General features: G+C 42.4%; 1 protein-coding gene and 1 pseudogene across 1 annotated transcript in view; both read right to left on the bottom strand.

The window, feature by feature from the left end:
* EVA1A (eva-1 homolog A, regulator of programmed cell death) overlaps positions 1-4,875 on the bottom strand; it is a 91,907-nt gene extending 87,032 nt beyond the window's left edge. Inside the window, exons 1-3 of the mRNA XM_070799822.1 lie at positions 4,644-4,875; positions 2,188-2,327; positions 156-254 (exon numbers count right to left, since the gene is read on the bottom strand). Coding sequence (XP_070655923.1) covers positions 156-254; positions 2,188-2,327; positions 4,644-4,875 — 471 coding nt within the window. The remainder of the gene's footprint in view (positions 1-155; positions 255-2,187; positions 2,328-4,643) is intronic.
* Positions 4,876-7,298: 2,423 nt separating this feature from the next.
* Positions 7,299-8,368, bottom strand: LOC109565746 (glyceraldehyde-3-phosphate dehydrogenase pseudogene; annotated as a pseudogene).
* Positions 8,369-22,352: the final 13,984 nt, after the last annotated feature.

Genomic DNA, 22,352 nt, shown 5'->3' with positions numbered 1-22,352 from the left:
AGGCCAGAATCCTGGAGTGGGTAACCTATCCCTTCCCCAGGGGATCTTCCTGACATAGGAATCCAACCGGAGTCTCCTGCATTGCAGGCAGATTCTTTACCAACTGAGCTATGAGGGGCGCCGTTGCTGGGACCAGCCCAGATTTAAAAGCTGACCTCCAAGCTGCTTGCAGCATCCCATCCTCTCCTTCCTGTCCTCTCGCTTGCTTTGAGCTTTTTTTTTTTTTTTTTTTTTGCGGGTGGGAGGGAGGGTTCCTTTTTCTGATCTCAGTTCCCTTTGATATCCAACCTGTGCCCCCGGCCGTGGAAGCCCAGAATCTGAATCACTGAACCACCAGGGACATACCTGAGCCCCTAATTACGCTACTTCCCCCCCCTCCCCCGCAATGATGACGTTTAAACCCTAATGCATAATCTCGAAAGAATTCATTTTGATGAGGAGAGTATTTGATATCTTTGTTTGGTTTTGCTCATTCAAATTTGGGATTTTCTTTCTTAAATTCAAGGACTGTTTTATTTAAGAGCCTGATAAGTGCTAAGCTGGGCTCTAGGAACTTAGAAAAGAACCAGTAGGGCATGTTGTTCTTGGACAATTGTAATATGTGTCTAGTGCAGATAGAGTCCCAGGGTTTCTGTGGTCTCTTACAAGATAGGTCAAGTACTGGAAGAGCTTTCTACAGAGTAAAAAAGGCATACACAGAGCTAAGAAGGAATGGAAAACTCCCATCAGAAGGTGGTCTATCAGAGAACACAGCCAGGATGGGGAGTGACGGTAGATGAATGTGAAAGAGAATGGTGACCAGTCTACCAAGAAAGAATTAAGAACTTGTCAACTACAGATTGGCACTTGCCACGGGTGCTTGAGCTTCCCAGGTGGCACTAGTGCTAAAGAATCCACCTACCAATGCAGAAGACTCAGGAGATGCAGGTTCAATTCCTGGGTTGGGAAGATCCCCTGGAGAAGAAAATGGCAACCTACTCCAGTATTTTTGCCTGGATAATCCCATGGACAGAGGAGCCTGGTGGACTACAGTCTTTGGGGGTCACAAAGAGTTAGACATGACTGACTAAGCACACACACACAAACACACATACATGAGTGCTTGCCATTTGCCTCTACAAGGATTAAGTCATTTGTTGCTGCTGACTTTCAACATCCCCTGAAGGAGTTCAGGGTGAGGAGCAGAAATGAGGCAATCTGTGCCCCAGGAAAACTGACAGGAAAGGTTTTCAGATAGTTAGATATTCTCAGGAGCTGATTTTTATGAGCCCAGTTCTTGCATCTCCTCCTATCTAGAACACTAAAATCCTTCATGGTGACACTGTTCCTCAGGACTAGAGAAGGCTTCACAAGACTAATAGAAACCTTCTGGAAAAATAATGTGTTTCATTGACATATTCCCTGTTCACAAAAAAATCATATATACTGACCTTTCCCCCTCTGCCTCTTTGGAGCAGTTTCTCAGAGCTATGTGAGGTGCTGTCTCCTGGCTGCAGTCCTCCTTTTACTGAAGATAAAACTTGCAACTCTCACATTGTGCCTTTAAGTTGACAAGCTACAGAGAACAGTGGGCTGGCATTGACAAGAACTAGTGACCAAGAGCTGATAGGGTACAGATGAGTGCGTGAAGTAAAGAGGCAATTTCCAGGCCTCTGGCTGGACAAACTGGTGACCAGTGGATGACCAGAATCCAGAGCACCTTCTGGGGATATGATTTCAAGTGTGATCTGGGGACTGGCATTATTAACATGAACTGAGAGTTTGTTGCAAATGGGAACTTTGTAGCCCCATTTGACCTACTGAATCAGAATCTGAGTTTTAACAAGATCCCAGATAATTCAAATGTGCATTAGAATTTCAGAAGCACTGATCTCTAGACCACTGACTGTGTATAAGAGTGACTGGATATTAGACTGTGGAGCTTTTTAATTAGAAGCACCTGGAGAGCTTTAAAAACCAATATGAGGCCCCCAGACCCCTGCTCCTACAAATGTTTATTTAGTTGGTCTGTGTTAGAGCTCCAAAATCAGTGTTTTAAAAATGCTTTTCAGATGATCTAATACAGTCAGAGTTAAAAAGCACTGTTCTAGACATTCAAATGCTACTTCATTTAACCTTGAAGGGCACCTCTTCAGAAAGAAAAGAACACCTATGTGTAAATGACAATGTAAAGACCAATTATCTCACCCTTGTACAGAGGCAACCGGTCTGCTGGAAAGGGCCCTTGTTTCCTAAACTAATCAGGGAATCAGATTCTAGCCTCAGATGGCCTCTGAAGTACTGTTCCAAACTTGGGGCCTCAGGCCTCTCAGGCTTCAGTTTCTTATCTGTAAAACACACAGATGACTAACTCTAGATTTCATACCTTGGCTTGAAAGGTGCCATGATCAGAGCTCTTTCTAACTTGCTAGCTTTATCAGCAGGCAAATGGGAAAGTGATGTTCAGAGGTGGGTTTTCCTGATAAAACACTCTGTGTGCAACTGCCATTCATAAGCACCAGAGATCAGAAAATTATGTGCTGAACAAGGGCAACACACATAAGTGATGCTCAGTAAATGTGTACTAAATGTATAAATAAATACATGAATAAATAAATATCATTCATAATGGTGGCATAGACTTTCCATGAATTGGCCCTAACCCAGAGCATATTCACTTGCTTCCTAATCTAGAGGAAGGACTCTGGAATCTGGAAGCCCTTTGACCCATAAACCTAGCTTAGGATTTAAAACTATTTCCTGGTGGCTCAGCAGTAAAGAATCCACTGGCCAATGCAGGAGATGCGGATTCAGTCCCTGGGTGGGGAAGATCCCCTGGAGAAAGAAGAGGCAACCCACTCCAATATTCTTGCCTGGGAAGTCCCATGGAAAGAGGAGCCTTGTGAACTACAGTCCATGGGGTCGCAAAGAGTCAGACACAACTTAGCAACTAAAAAACAACAAAAATAAAACCTTTGTTGAATGCTTAGTACACACCAGGCATTGAGCTAAATGCTCTGCTTAGGATAACCTCATTTTGTTATAAGGAAGAAGATACTGTTGAACTTCTACAGCACAATTAGTTTCAGGAATCATAGATATAAAGGGATGAGGGCAGCCCCTAGGGCAGCATCCAGGGCAGCCCCTGCCTCTGGTTGTGCAACTGGGCATATATGGCCAGAGAGCCCTCTTGGGGGTCTTAGGGGTCACTCTCCAAAGAGCATGCTTCCATAGAGACCAACCTGAGGGAAGGGGTTTGGAGTGACTGCTCCAGGGCCAGATAGGAACTGATGCTCCCAGAAGCTATCTCAAGAGATCTCTGGACTGTATGGTTAAGCCTTGGAAAGGGACTCTTCAAAGCTTGCACCTGTTTGAACTTACTGTCTTGCTTACTTACCAAAGCCAAACCCTGCCACAGTTCTTTTCACATATATTTTTCCTAACCCTTACAGCATCCTGACATGTTAAGTACTCTTGTTTTCATGTTTTATAAGTGAGAAAGCTGAGATGTCATTAAATGAAGATTTGTTTGTCCCTGCAATCCAAGTTTCTCAAGTGGTACACTTGACCACCATCATTGTTCACATTGATCACCACCCTTTTACCCCCACACCACCATTTTGATAGAAAGAAGAGTTCTTATTTCAGATCCCATTCACTTGTCACAGTTATACTTCATCAAAACTCTCTGTCCCCCTTTTTCCCATAAGTAAAATAAGTTGTCCTTGATTGCCTGTCTACCAAGACACTATGCATGGCTTGGGGCTTCCTCTGTGGCTCAGCAGTTAAGAATCCACCTACAATGCAGGAGACATAACAGGTACAGGTTCAATCCCTGGGTCAGGAAGATCTCCTAGAGGAGGGCATGGCAACCCACTCCAGTATTCTTGCCTGGAGAATCCCATGGACAGAGGAGCCTGGTAGGTTACAGTCCATAGGGTCGCAAGGAGTCAGACATGACTGAAGCGACTTAGCAAGCAAGCAAGCAATGCATGGCTTGATCCTCCATAACCTGAGATGAGGAGAGAGAAACTACAGACTATGATGAGAAACCAAACATATTGGGGAGATTTATCCCAAGATGAGAGGGTTCAGTACATCATTAATAGCACAACTATCATAAAAGAGGGAATCTTCTATTTTCCATGTCTGTGCATGCGTGGTTAGTTACTTCAGATGTGTCCAACTCTTTGTGACCCCATGGACTGTAGCTGATCAGGCTCCTCTGTCCATGGGATTCTCCAGGCAAGAATACTGGAGTGGGTTGTCACGCCCTCCTCCAGCGGATCTTCCCAATCCAGGGATTGAACCTGTGTCTCTTATGTCTCCTGCAATGGCAGGCAGGTTCTTTACCACTAGTGCCATCTGGCATTCTGTACAATTTAAGACTTTAGACTGAATGTGAGGAGGGGCTATTAAGTCCCTATCCTAGACCATGGCAGATACTCAGTGGCTATCTTATGAAGCTACTCCCCTGATTATGGGACTGCTGGACTGGCATTAAGGCTGAGTTAGACAGGAACACAATCTGGGGTTGAGAGCCATAGGATGAGCCAGGTAGGAGCAGAAGCAGGAGGGAGTCCATACGCACAGACATGGCCTGTGGCTCCAATTATAGGCAGGGGTGGGGAAGTAGAAGAGGAAAAGTGTTCATCCTGGGAAACCAGAATCTGAAGTAACTACTTCATGCATGGGTCCAGGCCCAGAGCTGTGAACTAAACTCTTATTGTAAGCACTCTTGCTGATGTGAGTGTCAAAAGCTTGGGCCTCCATGCAGAGTATGCTAGGCTCCCAAGGTGCTGTTGGTAAGAGCAGGGCTCCACCATCCTGCACACTGGTGTCCTGGTTAGCAGCAGGACATCTTGACTCATGGAAGAGGTCCAGTCCCATGGGCATCCCGGTGGTGCTAGTGGTAAAGAACACGCCTGCCAATGCAGGAGACGAAAGAAATGATGGTTCAAAGACAATCTCTTTAACAAGTGGTGCTGGGAAAACTAGTCAACCACTTGTAAGAATGAAACTAGAACACTTTCTAACACCATACACAAAGATAAACTCAAAATGGATTAAAGATCTAAACATGAGACCAGAAACTATAAAACTCCTAGAGGAGAACATAGGCAAAACACTCTCCAACATACATTACAGCAGGATCCTCTATGACCCACCTCCCAAAATATTGGAAATAAAAGCAGAAATATACAAATGGGACCTAATTAAACTTAAAAGCTTCTACACAACAAAGGAAACTATCAGCAAGGTGAAAAGACAGCCTTCAGAATGGGAGAAAATAATAGCAAATGAAGCAACTTACAAATAATTAATCTCAAAAATATACAAGCAACTCCTACAGCTCAATTCCAGAAAAATAAACGACCCAAGCAAAAAATGGGCCAAAGAACTAAACAGACATTTCTCCAAAGAAGACATCCAGATGGCTAATAAACACATGGAAAGATGCTCAACATCACTCATCATCAGAGAAATGCAAATCAAAACCACAATGAGGTACCATCTCATGCCAGTCAGAATGGCTGCAATCCAAAAGTCTACAAGCAATAAATGCTGGAGAGGGTGTGGAGAAAAGGGAACCCACTTACACTGTTGGTGGGAATGCAAACTAGTACAGCCACTATGGAGAACAGTGTGGAGATTCCTTAAAAAACTGGAAATAGAACTGCCATATGACCCAGAAATCCCACTGCTGGGCATACACACCAAGGAAACCAGAACTGAAAGAGACACGTGTACCCCAATGTTCATCACAGCACTGTTTATAATAGCCAGGACATGGAAGCAACCTAGATGTCCATCAGCAGATAAATGGATAAGAAAGCTGTGGTACATATACACAACGGAGTATTACTCAGCCATTAAACAGAATACATTTGAATCAGTTCTAATGAGGTGGATGAAACTGGAACCTATTATACAGAGTGAAGTAAGCCAGAAAGAAAAACACCAATACAGTATAATAACGCATATATATAGAATTTAGAAAGATGGTAACCATAACCCTGTATGCGAGACAGCAAAAGAGACACAGATGTATAGAACAGTCTTTTGGACTCTGTGGGAGAGGGAGAGGGTGGGACGATATGGGAGAATGGCATTGAAACATGTATATTATCATATGTGAAATAAATCACCAGTCCAGGTTCAATGCATGATACAGGGTGCCGGGGGCTGGTGCCCGGGGCTGGTGCCCTGGGATGACCCAGAGGGATGGAATGGGGAGGGAGGAGGGAGGAGGGTTCAGGATGGGGAACACATGTACACCCATGGCGGATTCATGTCAATGTATGGCAAAACCAATACAATATTGTAAAGTAATTAGCCTCCAATTAAAAAAAAAAAAGAAATGAGGGTTCAATACCTGATTTGGGAAGATCCTCAGGAGAAAGAAATGGCAACGCACTCCAGTATTCTTGCCTAGAGAATCCCATGAATAGAGGAGCCTGGCAGGCTATAGTCCATAGAGTTGCAAAGAGTCAGATATGACTGAAGTGACTTAACACAGTCCTCAGAGCCCCCCTTTTTTTAACGCAAAAGAGAAATGGTAGTTTTAACTCTCAGTCAGTGGAGGCTGTAGCATTTCTTCAGCACCACTAATGTCATGATGCTAGGATTTAGTAGGAGATTCCAAGTCCACATCATTGTGGAGCCCTGTCAATCAACTTAAACAAGGACTCCAGACACATTTTTGCTGCTTCCACTTCCCAAACTCTCATCTGTGTTTGCATGACTGCAATTTGATGATTTTACACAAAGCTCATTGTGGCGAGCCTTTACTGATTCTGGGTTTTGCCTCAAACAAAAATATGACCTCAAACTTTGGTTATTTCCATTTTACTGATGAGGAAATTAAGGCACAGCACCCAAAGGGGGACAATGAAACTAAGGTGAGACCTTCAGGCCCCTATGATTTTACCCCCAAATGATGTAGGTAAGATACTGCACTATGCTTGCAGTGAAATAGGTCCAAACGTCCTCACTCAAAATCATCTGGCCTCTGTAGCCTATTTACCAATGTGGTTCAATTTATCTGGCATTTCCTGGACACTACCTGCCTTCACAAAGAATTTTCCTAGACATCAGAGGCATGTTATACTCAACTCTTAACCTGGAGAATATTTTATTATTTATTTATTTTGGGGGGTATAGGGTACTTTTATTGATGGTACAGGACAAGGCAGGTCTCCCTAAGCCCCTCCCCTTCCTCAGGGCCTTGGGGATGGAAACCGTGTGGAGGTGGGGAGATTCTTAGTGTGATGGAGGATCAAGGTGGGGCAAGGTCTCCCCAGCAGCTGAGGAGCTCTCTCTTCCTCTCGTGCTCCTGCTGGGGCTGGGGGTCTGGGGACCTTACTCCTTGGAGGCCATGTGGACCATGAGGTCCACCACCCTGTTACTGTAGTCAAATTCATTGTGGTACCAGGAAATGAGCTTGACAAAGTGGTCGTTGAGGACAATGCCAGCCCTAGCATCGAAGGTAGAAGAGTGAGTGTCGCTGCTGAAGTTGCAGGTGACAACCTGGTCCTCAGTGTAGCCTAGAATGCCCTTGAGGGGGGCCCTCTGACGCCTGCTTCACCACCTTCTTGATCTCATCATACTTGGCAGGTTTCTCCAGGCGGCAGGTCAGATCCACAACTGACACATTGGGGGTGGGGACACAGAAGGCCATGCCAGTGAGCTTCCCATTGAGCTCAGGGATGACCTTGCCAATGACCTTGCCAGTGCCAGCAGAAGCAGGGATGATGTTCTGGGCAGCCCCTCGGCCATCATGCCACAGCTTCCCAGGGAGGGCATCCACAGTCTTCTGGGTGCCAGTGATGGCATGGACAGTGGTCATGAGTCCCTCCACGATGCCGAAGTGGTTATGGATGACCTTAGCCAAGCGGGCCAAGCAGTTGATGGTGCAGGAGGCATTGCTGACAATCTTGAGGATGTTATTATACTTCTCGTGGTTCACGCCCATCACAAACATGGGGGCATTGGCAGAAGGTGCAGAGATGATGACCCTCTTGGCGCCACCCTTCAAGTGAGCCCCCGCCTTCTCCATGGTAGTGAAGACCCCAGTGGACTCCACCATGTACTCAGCACCAGCATCACCCCACTTGATGTTGGCAGGATCTCACTACTGGAAGATGGTGATGGCCTTTCTATTGATGACGAGCTTCCCATTTTCCGCCTTGACTGTGCTGTGGAACTTGCCGTGGGTGGAATCGTACTGGAACATGTAGACCATGTAGTGAAGGTCAATGAAGGGGTCATTGATGGTGATGATGTCCACATTGCCAGAATTAAAGGCAGCCCTGGTGACCAGGCGCCCGATGCGGCCGAATCCATTCATTTCGACCTTCACCATCTTGTCTCAGGGATGAGGCTGACACAGCACGGAAGTTGTGGCTATCTGTCGAATGGGCAGGAGCAGAGAGCTGGAGAATATTTTAAAATTTCAAGCTGGGCTCCAAACCAACTGAATCAGAATCTCTAGGGGTGGAGCCCATTTTTTTAACCTCTGCAGGTAATTAAAATGTACGGTCAGGATTAAGAAGCCCTTCTTTAGGAAAGGCAGAGACAAAGCCTAGATCCTAACAGATGAGGCAAACAGTAAGGTGCTCTGTTTAGTAATGGATGATCACCAGAAGCCATCAAGAAAAGGAAAATATAAAAATCTCTCTCATGACTGAAGCATATTAAGATAACACCAAACTAACAAAAATCCCTGGACTTATCTCAGTCTTGAGCAGGTGAGGTCATCAACACATGCTGAAGAGTAGGAAATCTTGTTCTGTCCTAAGAAAGTACAAATGATTGAAATCAGAATTCTTGTCCTTTCTCTTATGACACTGCTATTTACAAGAATCATTCATACATCAAGCACTTATAATTTCAGAAGTAGTAAATGATCTCTAAGAGTCAGAGCAAGACAGTAACAGAAACATGTAAAGGAAAGACAAAACTTTTGTTGTTCATGACTTTTGTTGTTCAGTCACTCAATCCTGTCCAACTCTTTGCAACCCCATGGACTGCTACACACCAGACTTTCCTGTTTTTCACCATCTCCCAGAGCTTGGTCAAATTCATGTCCATTGCATCAGTGATGCCATCCAACCATCTCGTCCCCTGTCATCCTCATGAGCTTATGAGAGGCTAATGGATGTGCAGACAGACATCAATGTCTGTCAGTGGGGATTTTATACGACAGCAGTCACCATTAATGATGTCACATTAGGAAAATCAGGAAGCTGAGAATTTTTTAAAATGTTCTACCCTATAGTCTTTTCATATTTATTAATCTTAACAAAAGTAAGATTGTTTAAATAATCTTGTTTAATATTGAACAGTGTTTAAAATATTATTTAAAATATTACAGGATGCAAGACAATTTCTTTCTCTTTGTTTCTTGCTTCCTTTTTTTCTTCTTTTTTTAAAAATCCACCTTTTCACTTTTACCTTTACATTCCCTGGAAAACTAATAAAATTTCTGTTAAGGCCCATGGATAGTCATTAACTAGGTGACATTTAAATTCAGCTCATAACTTCCCACTGAAACGATGCTAGTCATGTGATAGATATTTAGGTTGGTGCAAAAATAATTGTGGTTTTGCATTATTGAAATTTGCTGTTTGATATTGGGTTACATTCTTAAATAAATGTGGTTATATATCATTTTAATGTGCATTTCTCATTTTATGTTTTTTTGCTAGTGACTTATTACTTGCTTATTACTTATTACTTGCTGTTTATTTTACATTTATTTTAGATTAGGGAAATTATGTTAGACAAAAAAGCAAATTTGAGAGATTTTCTTACTTGAGTTCAAAATGGATCTTAAAGAAGCAGAGACAACTTGCAATATCAATGATACATTTGGCCCAGGAACTGCTAACAAACATACACTGTAGCGGTGGTTCAAGAAGTTTTCAAAGGAGACAAGAGCCTTGAAGATAAGGAGCATAGTGGCTGGCCATCGGAAGTTGACAATGAAGATTATTGAAGCTGATCCTCTTATGAGAAGTTCCCAAAGAACTCAATGTTGGCACTTCTGTGGTTGTTCAGCGTTTGAAGCAAATTGGAAAGGTGAAAAATCTCAATCAGTGGGTACTTTATGAGCTGACTGAAAATTTTAAAAAATCATTTTGAAGTGTCATCTTCTCTTATTCTTTCTATGCAATGAGGACGAATCATTTCTCCATAAGATTATGACGTGCGATGAAAAGGGGATTTTATATGACAACTGGTGACAACCAGCTCAGTGGTTGGACTGAGAAGAAGCTCCAAAGCACTTCCCAAAGCCAAACTTGCACCAAAAAAAAGGCCACGGTCACTGTTTGGTGGTCTGCTGCCCGTTTGATCCACTACAGATTTCTGAATCCCAGCAAAACCATAACATCTGAGAAGTTTGCTCGGCAAATTGATGCGGTGCACTGAAAACTGCAATGCCTGCAGCCAACATGGGTCAACAGAGGGGCCCGATTCTTCTCATGACAACGCCTGGCCGCATGGCACACAACCAGCGCTTCAAAAGTTGAATGAATTGGGCTACAATGTTTTGCCTCATCTGGTATATTCACCTGACCTCTCACCAACCAACTACCAGTTCTTCAACATCTTGATACCTTTTTGCAAAGAAAACACTTCCACAACCAACAGCATGCAGAAAATGCTTTCCAAGAGTTCATCAAATCCCAAGGTATGGATTTTTATGCTACAGGAATAAACAAATTTATTTCTTATTGGCAAAAATGTGGTGATTGTAATAGTTCCTATTTTGTATAATAAAGATGTATTTGAGCCTAGTTATAATGATTTAAAATTCATGGTCTGAAACAGCAATTACTTTATCACCAACCTTAATAGTATTTGTTGCTAATACCTCTTAGACACCAAAGGTTGAAGAATGCAGCACCAAACACTTACAGCCAGACCTTTCATCAACTTTTTCACCTTTGATCACCAAATAAGTCAATATTGACAGTTATGCCCTCCCTAGTTTCCAGAGACAGATAACCAAATTAATGGTCCCTGGTCTTTTCTTCATTTTCAGAAAGTGAAGTTTTACCTATACCGAGAAATATAAGGGGATGCTGGATGCACTAGTCAAAAAAATTTCATAAAACTGAAAAGCAGAGAGAACTTAAGCCACACAGCTAAGCGCCAATCCCTGCAACTGGCCTCTCAGTGTTCTAATTATTTCCTCTATCTTTCTTAAAATGTTATGCACTTAAAATAGATGAAATAATGAGGAACAAGCAGCCACTAAGGATGTCTTTATTCTATTGCAAAGTGGAAGCTTATCTCTCATTGAGTTATTTCCCCATGGGCCCAGTCAGAAGAGTAGAAATCTAAGTTCTCTTGGCTCAACCACCATATCTTGCTTGAGGTAACAGAGTAGAAATCAAAATATTTCTCTAGCCAGTTTATGCTGCCCAATACAATATTACTTCTGATTACTGATAGGTTTTAAATCAAAACATATTCACCAGTGAAACTATAAATATAGCTGAGTATAAATTTTGCTTCTCTTTTATTCTATTTTCCATGGAGCGATTCTCATCCTTTGGCTGAGACCTTTACTTTTTCCATCGAAGCTAACAGGCTAAATAAGCATGAACAGAATTTTAATAAATCATTCATACAAAACACTCTCTTTCTAATGAACAGGAAGTCACTGTGCAACTGAGAGGTTTTAATTATAAGAAATGAGACAATGGAAACAGGAAACATGCCTAGTAAAATTTCTAATAGTTGTGCTTTAAGAAAGTGCGAGTTATACCTCTATCCACAACATATATGACCCTAAATGTTGTCTATAAGATAAATGTCTTTCTTATATTAAAAATGTCATTGACATTTCAATTTTGAGACATTCTGCTACACTTAATTTTAGTCCCACAATCTGTTTTAAAAAATGCACTTCATATGTAGCAAACTACTGAAAGTCACTTTTAGAGGACTAAGAAACAGTAGAGTTCAAAATAAAATATAAAAGTTTAATTACAGTAGCTCAACATAATAATATAACTGAACTAAACTCTGAGTTCTATTTCAGTACTGCTTTACAAGACAGTCTGCAACTCTTCCAAATTCCTCAAAGACTTGCATCCTGCAGCTCTGTGAGAGGTGTGAGATTGAGAAATTGAGTGATTTGGTCTGAAAGATAAATAGGCAAACCCAGAACATATGACAGAACATACCAAATTATTCATTTCTTTGAAGAGTGTGCACTAACCAGAACAGATGGTTGAGGTGACCCTAAACTTCTCAAAACCCTACAGTGCATTCATTAATCAGTTCTCTGATTCATAAATTTTATAGTAGCAAGTTCTGGAACATGGTGTCCTTATGGACAGGTGTGCCAAATCTAATCAAACCAAATGGATAGCACTCTGTTCATTTCCCCAGTGCCCAAACTGGAGTGATTTCCATTTCTAAATTGATGTCTGCATCTAGCAAACAGCCTCCTATCATGTGAACAGAGCTAACGGAGTTGGGGATCTACTTTAGGTTGAAAAGAGTCTAAGATTATGGTCCAAACAGAAGAAGAGATAATAAATGAAAAACAGATTCATTTGCCTCAACACAAGATCCATACTTGGAACCCTTTAAATTAGCGTGTAATCTCTACCCTCTTGGGCATATGGGAAGTTTGGTTGGTCAGCGGAATCTTCTTCATGCTTTAAGCCCATGCTTGCCAGACCTTGCTTTCTAATACTTTTTTCCTTTTCTTATCTTTGATCCTCTCATTGCCTCCTTCCTAAATCTTGAACATGCCTGAGTCCTCCTCATCAATTGAAACACATAAATTACCCACTTATGTATATTTTTCCATATCTTTATTTCTTCTCCAAATTTCTCAGACAAATGGGTGTATTTACTATCACTTTCTCAAACTCCATTCAGTCATCAGCTCACTGTTGCCTGTTTTCTGGCCCCAACATACCACTGGAATTGCCCTCATTAAAGTCAATAATAGCCCCCAAATTTCAAAATCCATTGGTTGTCCCTGAGCTTATGTTGGTACCTCTCTGCAGTATTGTCCACAGTTGGCCATTTTCTTCTTCCCAAACTATACTCCTTCACTTCTGCACTTTCCCATCTCTTAGATTCCTTCCTACCTTTGTGGTCATACCTCCTTTGTGACCTTCCTTAACTGGCTTTGATTCATGATAAATACATCTGTTCATGTTACCAAAATCCTTTGGGGGTTGTCCACCTCATACAGAATAAGGTCTAGACTTCCTAGCATGGAATTCAAAGCTTTTCAGGGTCAGCCCCTACGCAGCCTGTAACAACCTGCAATGCTTCAGCTACATGAACCTCTTTGTGCTGCATGTGGGCTCGGTCGCTTCAGGTGTGTCTGACTCTTTGTGACCCCATGGATTGTAGCCTACCAGGCTCCTCTGTCCATGGGGATTGTCCAGGCAAGAATACTGGAGTGGTTCACCATGCCCTCCTCTAGGGCATCTTCCCAACCCAGGGGTTGAACCCATGCCTCCTGAGTCTCCTACATTGGCAGGCATGTTCTTTACCACTAGTACCACCTGGGAACCCAGGTGAATCTCTTTACCATCTCCCAAATATGTCATGCTATTTCACACTTCTATACCTTTGTAAAAAATGTCCTTTATTCCACCCCCATCCTCCACTGAGGAATTCCAACTCATCTTTTGAGACTCAGGAAAAAGGTGGGGAATTCTGGAAAGGCTTCCCTGCCCTCAAATAGAGGGAGCACTCCCTCTTGGATCCCTGGCATCTGTGATGTCTTCACTGTGAACTCTACAATTTGTTTCCTCACCTGTGAGGGCAATAAGTGCTTGTTCATCTCTTTGTATCCAGAGTTTGCACAGTGCCTAGCACCTAGTAGGTGCTACCACATGAGTGAGATGCAAGAGCCATCACACTTCTTTTATTTCTCTAAAGTGAATTTAATTCACTTTGAGCTCTTTACTCCCTCCAGAGGGAATTTAATCTCAGTCATTATTAGATTCTTCCCAAGGTCAGGGGTAGGTCCCTGATGATTTGTACCATACAGAGTATGTAAGGAGGGCCCTCCTGTCTACATTCATTACTATATCCAAGCTTATTTTCTAAATCTATATGTAACTTCTGAGGCCCGTGGTTCTCAAGGCCACAGCCTGTAATATTTGCTTATTGTTACTCTATCTCTTTCCCCTCCTGCCCTTCAGCAGTCCTTGCGATGGGTGCTGTAGGAGAGCAGGATCCAGGCATTTACATTTCATGAACACACTCAGAAATCTTGTTCTCTCTTTCCTTTTCGGGGAATTCCTTTACCTCCAGTCTGGATGTGTATGCTCAGAAACCCAAAATTGCTCTCCCAAAGAAAGATATTTCCACTTAGCAGCCCTCCTCACTTAGCCTAAACTTCCTCATTCCTTCCCTGAGGATGGAGCCCTAAAATCTCTGGGATCTTCTCATCTACGGCACAGGGATACCGCCCCCATGGTTGAGTTAATTAAAGCTGCTGACTTGGATTGCTGACATGGGCATTTGCAGCAGCTGCGTTAACCCACTTTCTCTCTTGGTTGATTTTAATCTCTTTAAATTTTGCCCAGCCAGTGAGAAAACTGAAAGCATAATTGAGAGGGTGTGGGAGATAGAAGTTGCAGGTCACAGCTGAGTGGTATCTCAATCCTCTGGGACTAAGCAAATTCATGCATAATCCTTTCAGGAAAACAAGTATTACTGGAGAGGAGAAAGCTGCCAATGTAACTGTGTTCCAAGAATAAACAGTGTTTATTTTTCTTGATTTTTTTCCCTCAGTGTTTGCTTTTCTCTCTTTGATCCCCCTGAAGCCCTCTGGAAATGCCTACCCAGCAATTTTTCTCCCCTCTGAGGCTGGAGAGAAGGAGCCACAAGCACTCTCTTGAGATTCTTCAAATGGAGACATAAGTAGGGGCTCCCCAGCAATGCTGGAGTCATGAGGCCTGAGGAAGACTAGGAGTCAAACATATTAGCGACTTCACTACAGATGTGCCCCAGTGTTTCCAAAAGTGCTGTCACGAGGCCCAGAAGCTGTTTAAAAGGGAGCAATGATGGAAAGGGTCTATGACCAAGTCCACTGAGAGTCATGGGAGTTTGAAAACAAAAAGAAAAAGCAGATCTCAAGTGGGTTAATGTTTAGCTTTAGCACTAGTAAATGTCTGCAGGCAGATAAGCTGACTAGAGTATGCCCTCACCATAAGTTCATGGTTCAAATGCTCTAGAAACCACAGTCCCTAGTTACGTAATTCCCCCCTATTTTTCCATACACCTTCATTTCAAGGGAGTTGTAGGCAGGATGATACCAGTGAAAGATAAAGACCTTGGCCTCAAACAGATTCACATTCAGTTCTGTTTTTCCCGCTTGCCAGTTGTGAAATAAAATGAATTAAGTACTGATTTCCTTGTCAGAGGGGAATAAAAATGGTCATTTTATAGAATGGCCATCAAGAACATACGAAATGATATGTATAAACTTAGCATTGTGCTTGGCTCTGTGTTTAACAAACATCAAGTCCCTCCCACCATTGCCTCCCCACAATGTGTGTTAGTCACTCAGTCGTGTCCAACTCTTTGTGACCTCATAGTCTGTAGCCCACCAGGCTCCTCTGTCCATGGATACTGGAGTGGGTTGCCATGCCATTCTGCAGGGGATCTTCCCAACCAAGGGAATGAACCCAGGTTTCTTGCATTGGCAGGTGAATTCTTACCATCTGAGCCACCAGAGAAGGTCCCACAATATAGCACTCAAATTAGAAAATACTTACTAAACACTGATCAATGCTGAAAGCCATGACATATAAATCCCATTCAATGAGAAGTAAGTGAAAGTTGTTCAATCATGTCTGACTTTTTGCGACCCCATGGACTATAGAGTCCATGGAATTCTCCAGGCCAGAACACTGGAATGGGTAGCCATTCCCTTCTCCAGAGGATCTTCCCAATCCAGGGATCGAACCCAGGTCTCCCACATTGCAGGTGGATTCTTTACCACCTGAGCCACAGGGGAAGCCCATTCAATGAGACACTACATATAAAATGAGTATTCAGATCTGGAAAGTATCAAGTAACAGGTAAATGTACACTCAGCATTCCCTATCCACAGGTTCTACATCTGTGGATTCAACTAACTACAGGTTGAAAATACTATTAAAAAAATTCAGAAAGTTCAAAAAAACAAAACTTGAATTTGCTGCACATTCCAGCAACCATTTACTTAGCATTTTTATTGTATTAGGTATTATAGGCAATCTAGAGATAAAGTCGGAGAAGGCGATGGCACCCCACTCCAGTACTCTTGCCTGGAAAATCCCATGGATGGAGGAGCCTGGTAGGCTGCAGTCCATGGGGTCACTAAGAGTTGGACACGACTTCACTTTCACTTTCACTTTTCACTTTCCACTTTCATGCACTGGAGAAGGAAATGGCAACCCACTCCAGTGTTCTTGCCTGGAGAATCCCAGGGGTGGGGGAGCCTGGTGGGCTGACGTCTATGGGGTTGCACAGAGTCAGACATGACTGAAGTGACTTAGCAGTAGCAGAGATAAAGTACACAGGAGACTATGCAATGATCACATGCAAATACTACACCTTTTTATACAAGGGACATATATCTGAATATTTTGATATCTGTGAGGTGTCCTGAAACCAATCACTGGCAGATATCAATGGATGACTGTATTGTCATGAAACTTCACAGGAGACACTGATCAATGGCCAATTCTGACTGTCTAGAATACCCCAGAGGGTAGAGGTATCTGAGGGCAAAATTTACAAAGAGGGATAGGTTTGCTCTAGACAGAGAGGTGAGAAAGAACCAGACATATTTTGGAAATGCTAATAGACTTACTTTGCTTCATAGGATCTTCTTGAGTGATTTGGGAGGTATTTGAAATGGAAATTGGGGAAAGTGGTGGCTTAAAAGTGATGGCAAATTCTTTGTCAATTACCCTATCTAGAGGTAGATTTTTCTACTCCTAATTTTGAGTCTGGACTGGTACTGTGCCTGATTAACAAATAGAATGTAGCAGAAATAATGCCATGCCAGTTCTGGGCCTAGCTTTTAAGAGAATAAGTAACTTTTACTTTCTGCTTCATGGATCACAGCATTGTCATGAAAAGGGACTTGTGTAACTCAATGAAGCTGTGAGCCATGCCATGCAAGGCCACCCAAAACAATGGGTCATAGTGGAGAGTTCTGACAAAATGTGGTCTACTGAAGGAGGGAATGGCAAACCACTCCAGTATTCTTGCCCTGAGAATCCCATGAACAGTATGAAAAGGCAAAAAGATATGACACCAGAAGATGAGCCCCTCAGGTTGGAAGGTGTCCAATATGCCACTGGGGAAGACTGGAGGGCAGTTACTAATAGCTCCACAAAGAATGAAGTGACTAGGCCAAAGTGGAAATGACACACAATTGTGAATGTGTCTGGGGATAAAAGTGAAGTCCAATGCTAAAGAACAATATTGCATAGGAATCTGACATCTTAGGTCCATGAATCAGGATAAATTGGACCTGGTCAAGCAGGAGATGGTAAGAGTGAATATCAACATCTTAGGAATCAGTAAACTAAAATGGACGGGAATGGGAGAATTTAATTCAGGTGACCATTATATTTACTATGGCAAGAATCCCTTAGAAGAAATGGAGTAGCTCTTGTAGTCAACAAAAGGGTCTGAAATGCAGTACTTGGGTGCAATCTCAAAAACGACTGAATAATATTGGTTCATTTCCAAGGCAAACCATTCAATACCACAGTAATCCAAGTCTATGCCTCAACCACTGATGCTGAAGAAGCCAAAGTTGAACAGTTCCATGAAGACCTATAAGACCCTCCAGAACTAACGACAAAAAAAGATATCCTTTTCATCATAGGGGATTGGAATGCCAAAGTAGGAAGTCAAGAGATACCTGGAGTAACAAGCAAGTTTGGCCTTGAGTACAAAATGAAGCAGGGCAAAGGCTAACAGAGTTTTGTCAAGAGCAAACACCCTTTTCCACTAACACAAGAGATGATTCTACACATGATCATCATCATATGGTAATACAGAAACCAGACTGATTATAGTCTTTGCAGACAAAGATGGAGAAGCTCTCTACAGTCAGCAAAAGTGAGACTTGGAGCTGACTATTGCTCATGTCATCAGCTCCTTATTGCCAAATTCAGGCTTAAATCAAAGAAAGCAGGGAAGACCACTAGGTCATTCAGGTCTGTCCTAAATCAAATCTCTTATGATTATACAGTGGAGGTGACAAACAGATTCAAGGAATTAGATCTGATAGACAGAGTGCCTGAAGAACTGTAGACAGAAGTTCTAACATTGCACAGGAGGCAGAGACTAAAACCATCCCAAAGAAAAAGAAATGCAAGAAGGTAAAGTGGTTGTCTGAGGAGGATTTACAAATAGCTGAGGAAAGAAGAGAAGTAAAATGCGAGAGAGAAAGTGAAAGATATATCGAACTGAATGCAGAGATCCAGAGAACAGCAAGGAGAAATAAGGCCTTCTTCAATGAACAATGCAAAGAAGTAGAGGAAAACAATAGAATGGGAAAGACAGAGATCTCTCTTCAGGAAAATTAGAGCTATCAAGGTAACATTTCATGCAATGATGGACACAATAAAGGCTAGAAATGGTAAGGCTCTAACAGAAGCAGAAGAGATTAAGAAGAGGTTGCAAGAATACACAGAAGAACCATACAGAAAAGGTCTTAATGACCCAGATAACCATGATGGTGTGGTCATTCATTTAGTGAGTGGAGTGTGAAATCAAGCAGGCAATAAGAAGCATAACTAAAACAAAGCTAGTGGAGGTAATGGAATTCCAGGTGAGCTATTTCAACTCCTGAAAGATGATGCTGTTAAAGTACTGTACTCAATATACCAGCAAATTTGAAAAACTCAGCAGCAGCCTCAGCAATGGAAAAGGTCAGTTTTCATTCCAATCCCAAATATGGGCAGTGCCAAAGAATTTTCAAACTATTGTACAATTGTGTTCATTTCTCATGCCAGTAAGGTTATGCTGAAAATTCTCCAAGCCAGACTTCAACAGTATGTGAATCCAGAATTTCCAGATGTACAAGATGGATTTTGAAAAGGTAGAGGAACCAGAGATCAAATTGCCAGCATCTTGGCTCATAGAGAAATCAAGGGAATTCAAGAAAAATGTCCATGTCTGCATCATTGACTACGTGAAAGCCTTTAATTCTATGAATCACAACAAAGTGTGGAAAATTCTTAAAGAGATGAGAATACCAGACCACCTTACCTGTCTTCTGAGAAACCTGTATGTGGGTCAAAGAACAGTTAGAACCATATATAGAACAACTGACAGGTTCAAAACTGGGAAAAGAGTACATCAAGACTGTATACTGTCACCCTGCTTATATAACTTATATGCAGAGTACATCATGCAAAATTCTGGGCTGGATGAAACTGGAATAAAGACTGCAGAAGAAATATCAACTGCCTCAGATATGCAGATGATACCACTCTAATGGTAGAAAGTGAAGAAGAACTAAAGAGCCTCTTGATGAGGGTGAAAGTGGAGAGAGAAAAAGGTAATTTAAAACATTCATAAAACTAAGACCATGGCATCTGGTCCCATCACTTCATGGCAAATGGAGAAAAAGTAGAAGCAGTGACAATTTTATATCTTGGGCTCCAAAATCACTGCAGATGGTGACTGTAGCCATGCAATTAAAAGAAGTCTGCTCCTTGGAAGGAAGTGAAGTAAAGTGAAAGTCGCTCAGTCATGTGACTCTTTGGGACCCCATGGACTATATAGTCCATGGAGTTCTCCAGATCTGAATGCTGGAGAGGGTAGCCTTTTCATTCTCCAAAGGATCTTCCCAACCCAGGGATCGAACACAGGTCTCCCGCATTGCAGGTGGATTCTTTACAAGCTGAGCCACAACGTAAGTCCTCTTGGAAGGAAAGCAATAACAAACATAGAGAGCATATTATAAGCAGAGACATCACTTTGCTGACCAGGATCCGTATAGTCAAACTGCAGTTTTTCCAGTAGTCATATATGGATGTTAAAGTTGGACCATAAAGAAAGCTGAGTACTAAAGAATTGATGCTTTTGAACTCTGGTATTGGAGAAGATTCTTCTGAGTCCCTTGGACTGCAAGGAGATCAAACCAGTCAATCCTAAAGGAAATCAGTCCTGAAAATTCATTGGAGGGACTGATGCTGACCACCTGATGCAAAGAGTTGACTCATTGGAAAAGATCCCAATGCTGGGAAATTTGAAGGCAAAAAGAGAAGAGGGTGGCAGAAGATGTGATGGTTAGATAGCATTAGCGACTCAGTGACATGAATTTGAGCAAACTCTGGGTGATAGTGGAGGACAGAGGTGCCTGGCATGCCTTGGGGTCACCAATAGTCAGACATGACTTAGTGACTGAACAACAACAAATCTTAATTGGTGGTTCCCAAAGCTGACTGATCATCAGAATCACTTGGGGAAGCTTTAAAAAATAGAAATGTCACACATTTAAGGATTATGATTCAATATATGACTGGGATGAGCCTCAATAATCTGTATACTTAAGCCCCAGACCCCAGGGATTCTTATGATCCTTAGGTTTGGTGACTTTTGCTGAAGACCTGCACTCATTCAGCAGTCCTCATACAGGGTAATAAACCAGTTTTTCCAGCTTCACAGACCACTGAGACTGGTGAGTGGGCTGCATGACCCAAAGGGAGACCCAAAGCATTAGTGCACTAGAGTGAAATAAACACTGGTTGAGGGTCAGAACACCTTATTCTGATTATCTATTGCTGCACAGCAAACCATTCCAAAACTCAATGCCTTAAAATAGCACTTAATTTGCTTATAAATTGGCATTTGGGGAAGGGCTTCACAGAAATGGCTGTTCTTGTTCCATGAGTTTTCAGCAGGAGGCACTTGACTCGAGCTAGAGGCTACATTTCCAAATTAGCCACAAAATCCTCACTGTCATCAAGGACTGTTGACTTCAGGGACCTCAATTCCTCTTTATATGTTTCTCTATGGGGCTATTTAGGCCTCTTTACAGCATGGCATTTGTATTTGAAGAATCCATGTTCACATAGCAGGAAGTGGAAGCTGCTAGTCTCTTAAGGCCTCGGTCCAGAAACTGGCACAGTGTCACTTAGGCAGCTTTCTATCAGCTAGGCAGTCATAGAGACTCTCTAGATTCATGGGGAGGAACATAGTTCTCACTCATAGTAGGAAAAGTGTCAAAGAATTTGTAGCCATCTTAAATCTGCCATGGGGCTTCCTCGGTGGTGCCAGTGGTAAAGAAGTCACCTCCACAGTCCTTTCTCTGCATTTTGAACCTCAGGTTTCTCACCTGTGAAATCGAAGAGTCAAATTGGATTATCTTTGGGGGCCCTGTCAATCCCCAGAGGCTATGAATCACTGCTTCTAATGCTTAATTCACTAATTGACAAAAGGAGCTCAGACTGTGAGTCCATGCCCTTTGTAGGCCTGTACAGCTGAACTCAGCCCAAAAGACATGTAGAGCTTACAAGGCAGTTATGACTCTTGGCACCTAGGCTCCTTTGCATTTCTTATTTTATTTTATTTTTTTAACTTTACAATATTGTATTGGTTTTGCCATATACCAAAAGGAATCCACCACAGGTATACATGTGTTCCCCACCCTGAACCCTCCTCCCTCCTCCCTCCGCATACCATCCCTCTGGGTCGTCCCAGTGCACCAGCCCCAAGAATCCAGTATTGTGCATCAAACCTGGACTGGCGACTCGTTTCATATATGATATTATACATGTTTCAATGCCATTCTCCCAAATCAATCCACCCTCTCCCTCTCCCACAGAGTCCAAAAGACTGTTCTATACATCTGTGTCTCTTTTGCTGTCTCGTATACAGGGTTATTGTTACCATCTTTCTAAATTCCATATATATGCGTTAGTATACTGTATTGGTGTTTTTCTTTCTGGCTTACTTCACCCTGTATAATAGGCTCCAGTTTCATCCACCTCATTAGAACTGATTCAACTGTATCCTTTTTAATGGCTGAGTAATACTCCATTGTGTATATGTACCACTGCTTTCTTGTCCATTCATCTGCTGATGGAAATCTAGGTTGCTTCCATGTCCTGGCTATTATAAACAGTGCTGCGATGAACATTGGGGTACACGTGTCTCTTTCAATTCTGGTTTCCTCAGTGTGTATGCCCAGCAGTGGGATTGCTGGGTCATATGGCAGTTCTATTTCCAGTTTTTTAAGGAATCTCCACACTGTTCTCCATAGTAGCTGTACTAGTTTGCATTCCCACCAACAGTGTAAGAGGGTTCCCATTTCTCCACACCCTCTCCAGCATTTATTGCTTGTAGACTTTTGGATCGCA

Source organism: Bos indicus, chromosome 11, assembly GCF_029378745.1.
Source record: "Bos indicus isolate NIAB-ARS_2022 breed Sahiwal x Tharparkar chromosome 11, NIAB-ARS_B.indTharparkar_mat_pri_1.0, whole genome shotgun sequence".
Lineage (NCBI taxonomy): Eukaryota > Metazoa > Chordata > Mammalia > Artiodactyla > Bovidae > Bos > Bos indicus.
This window is presented reverse-complemented; position numbering and strand designations above follow the sequence as displayed.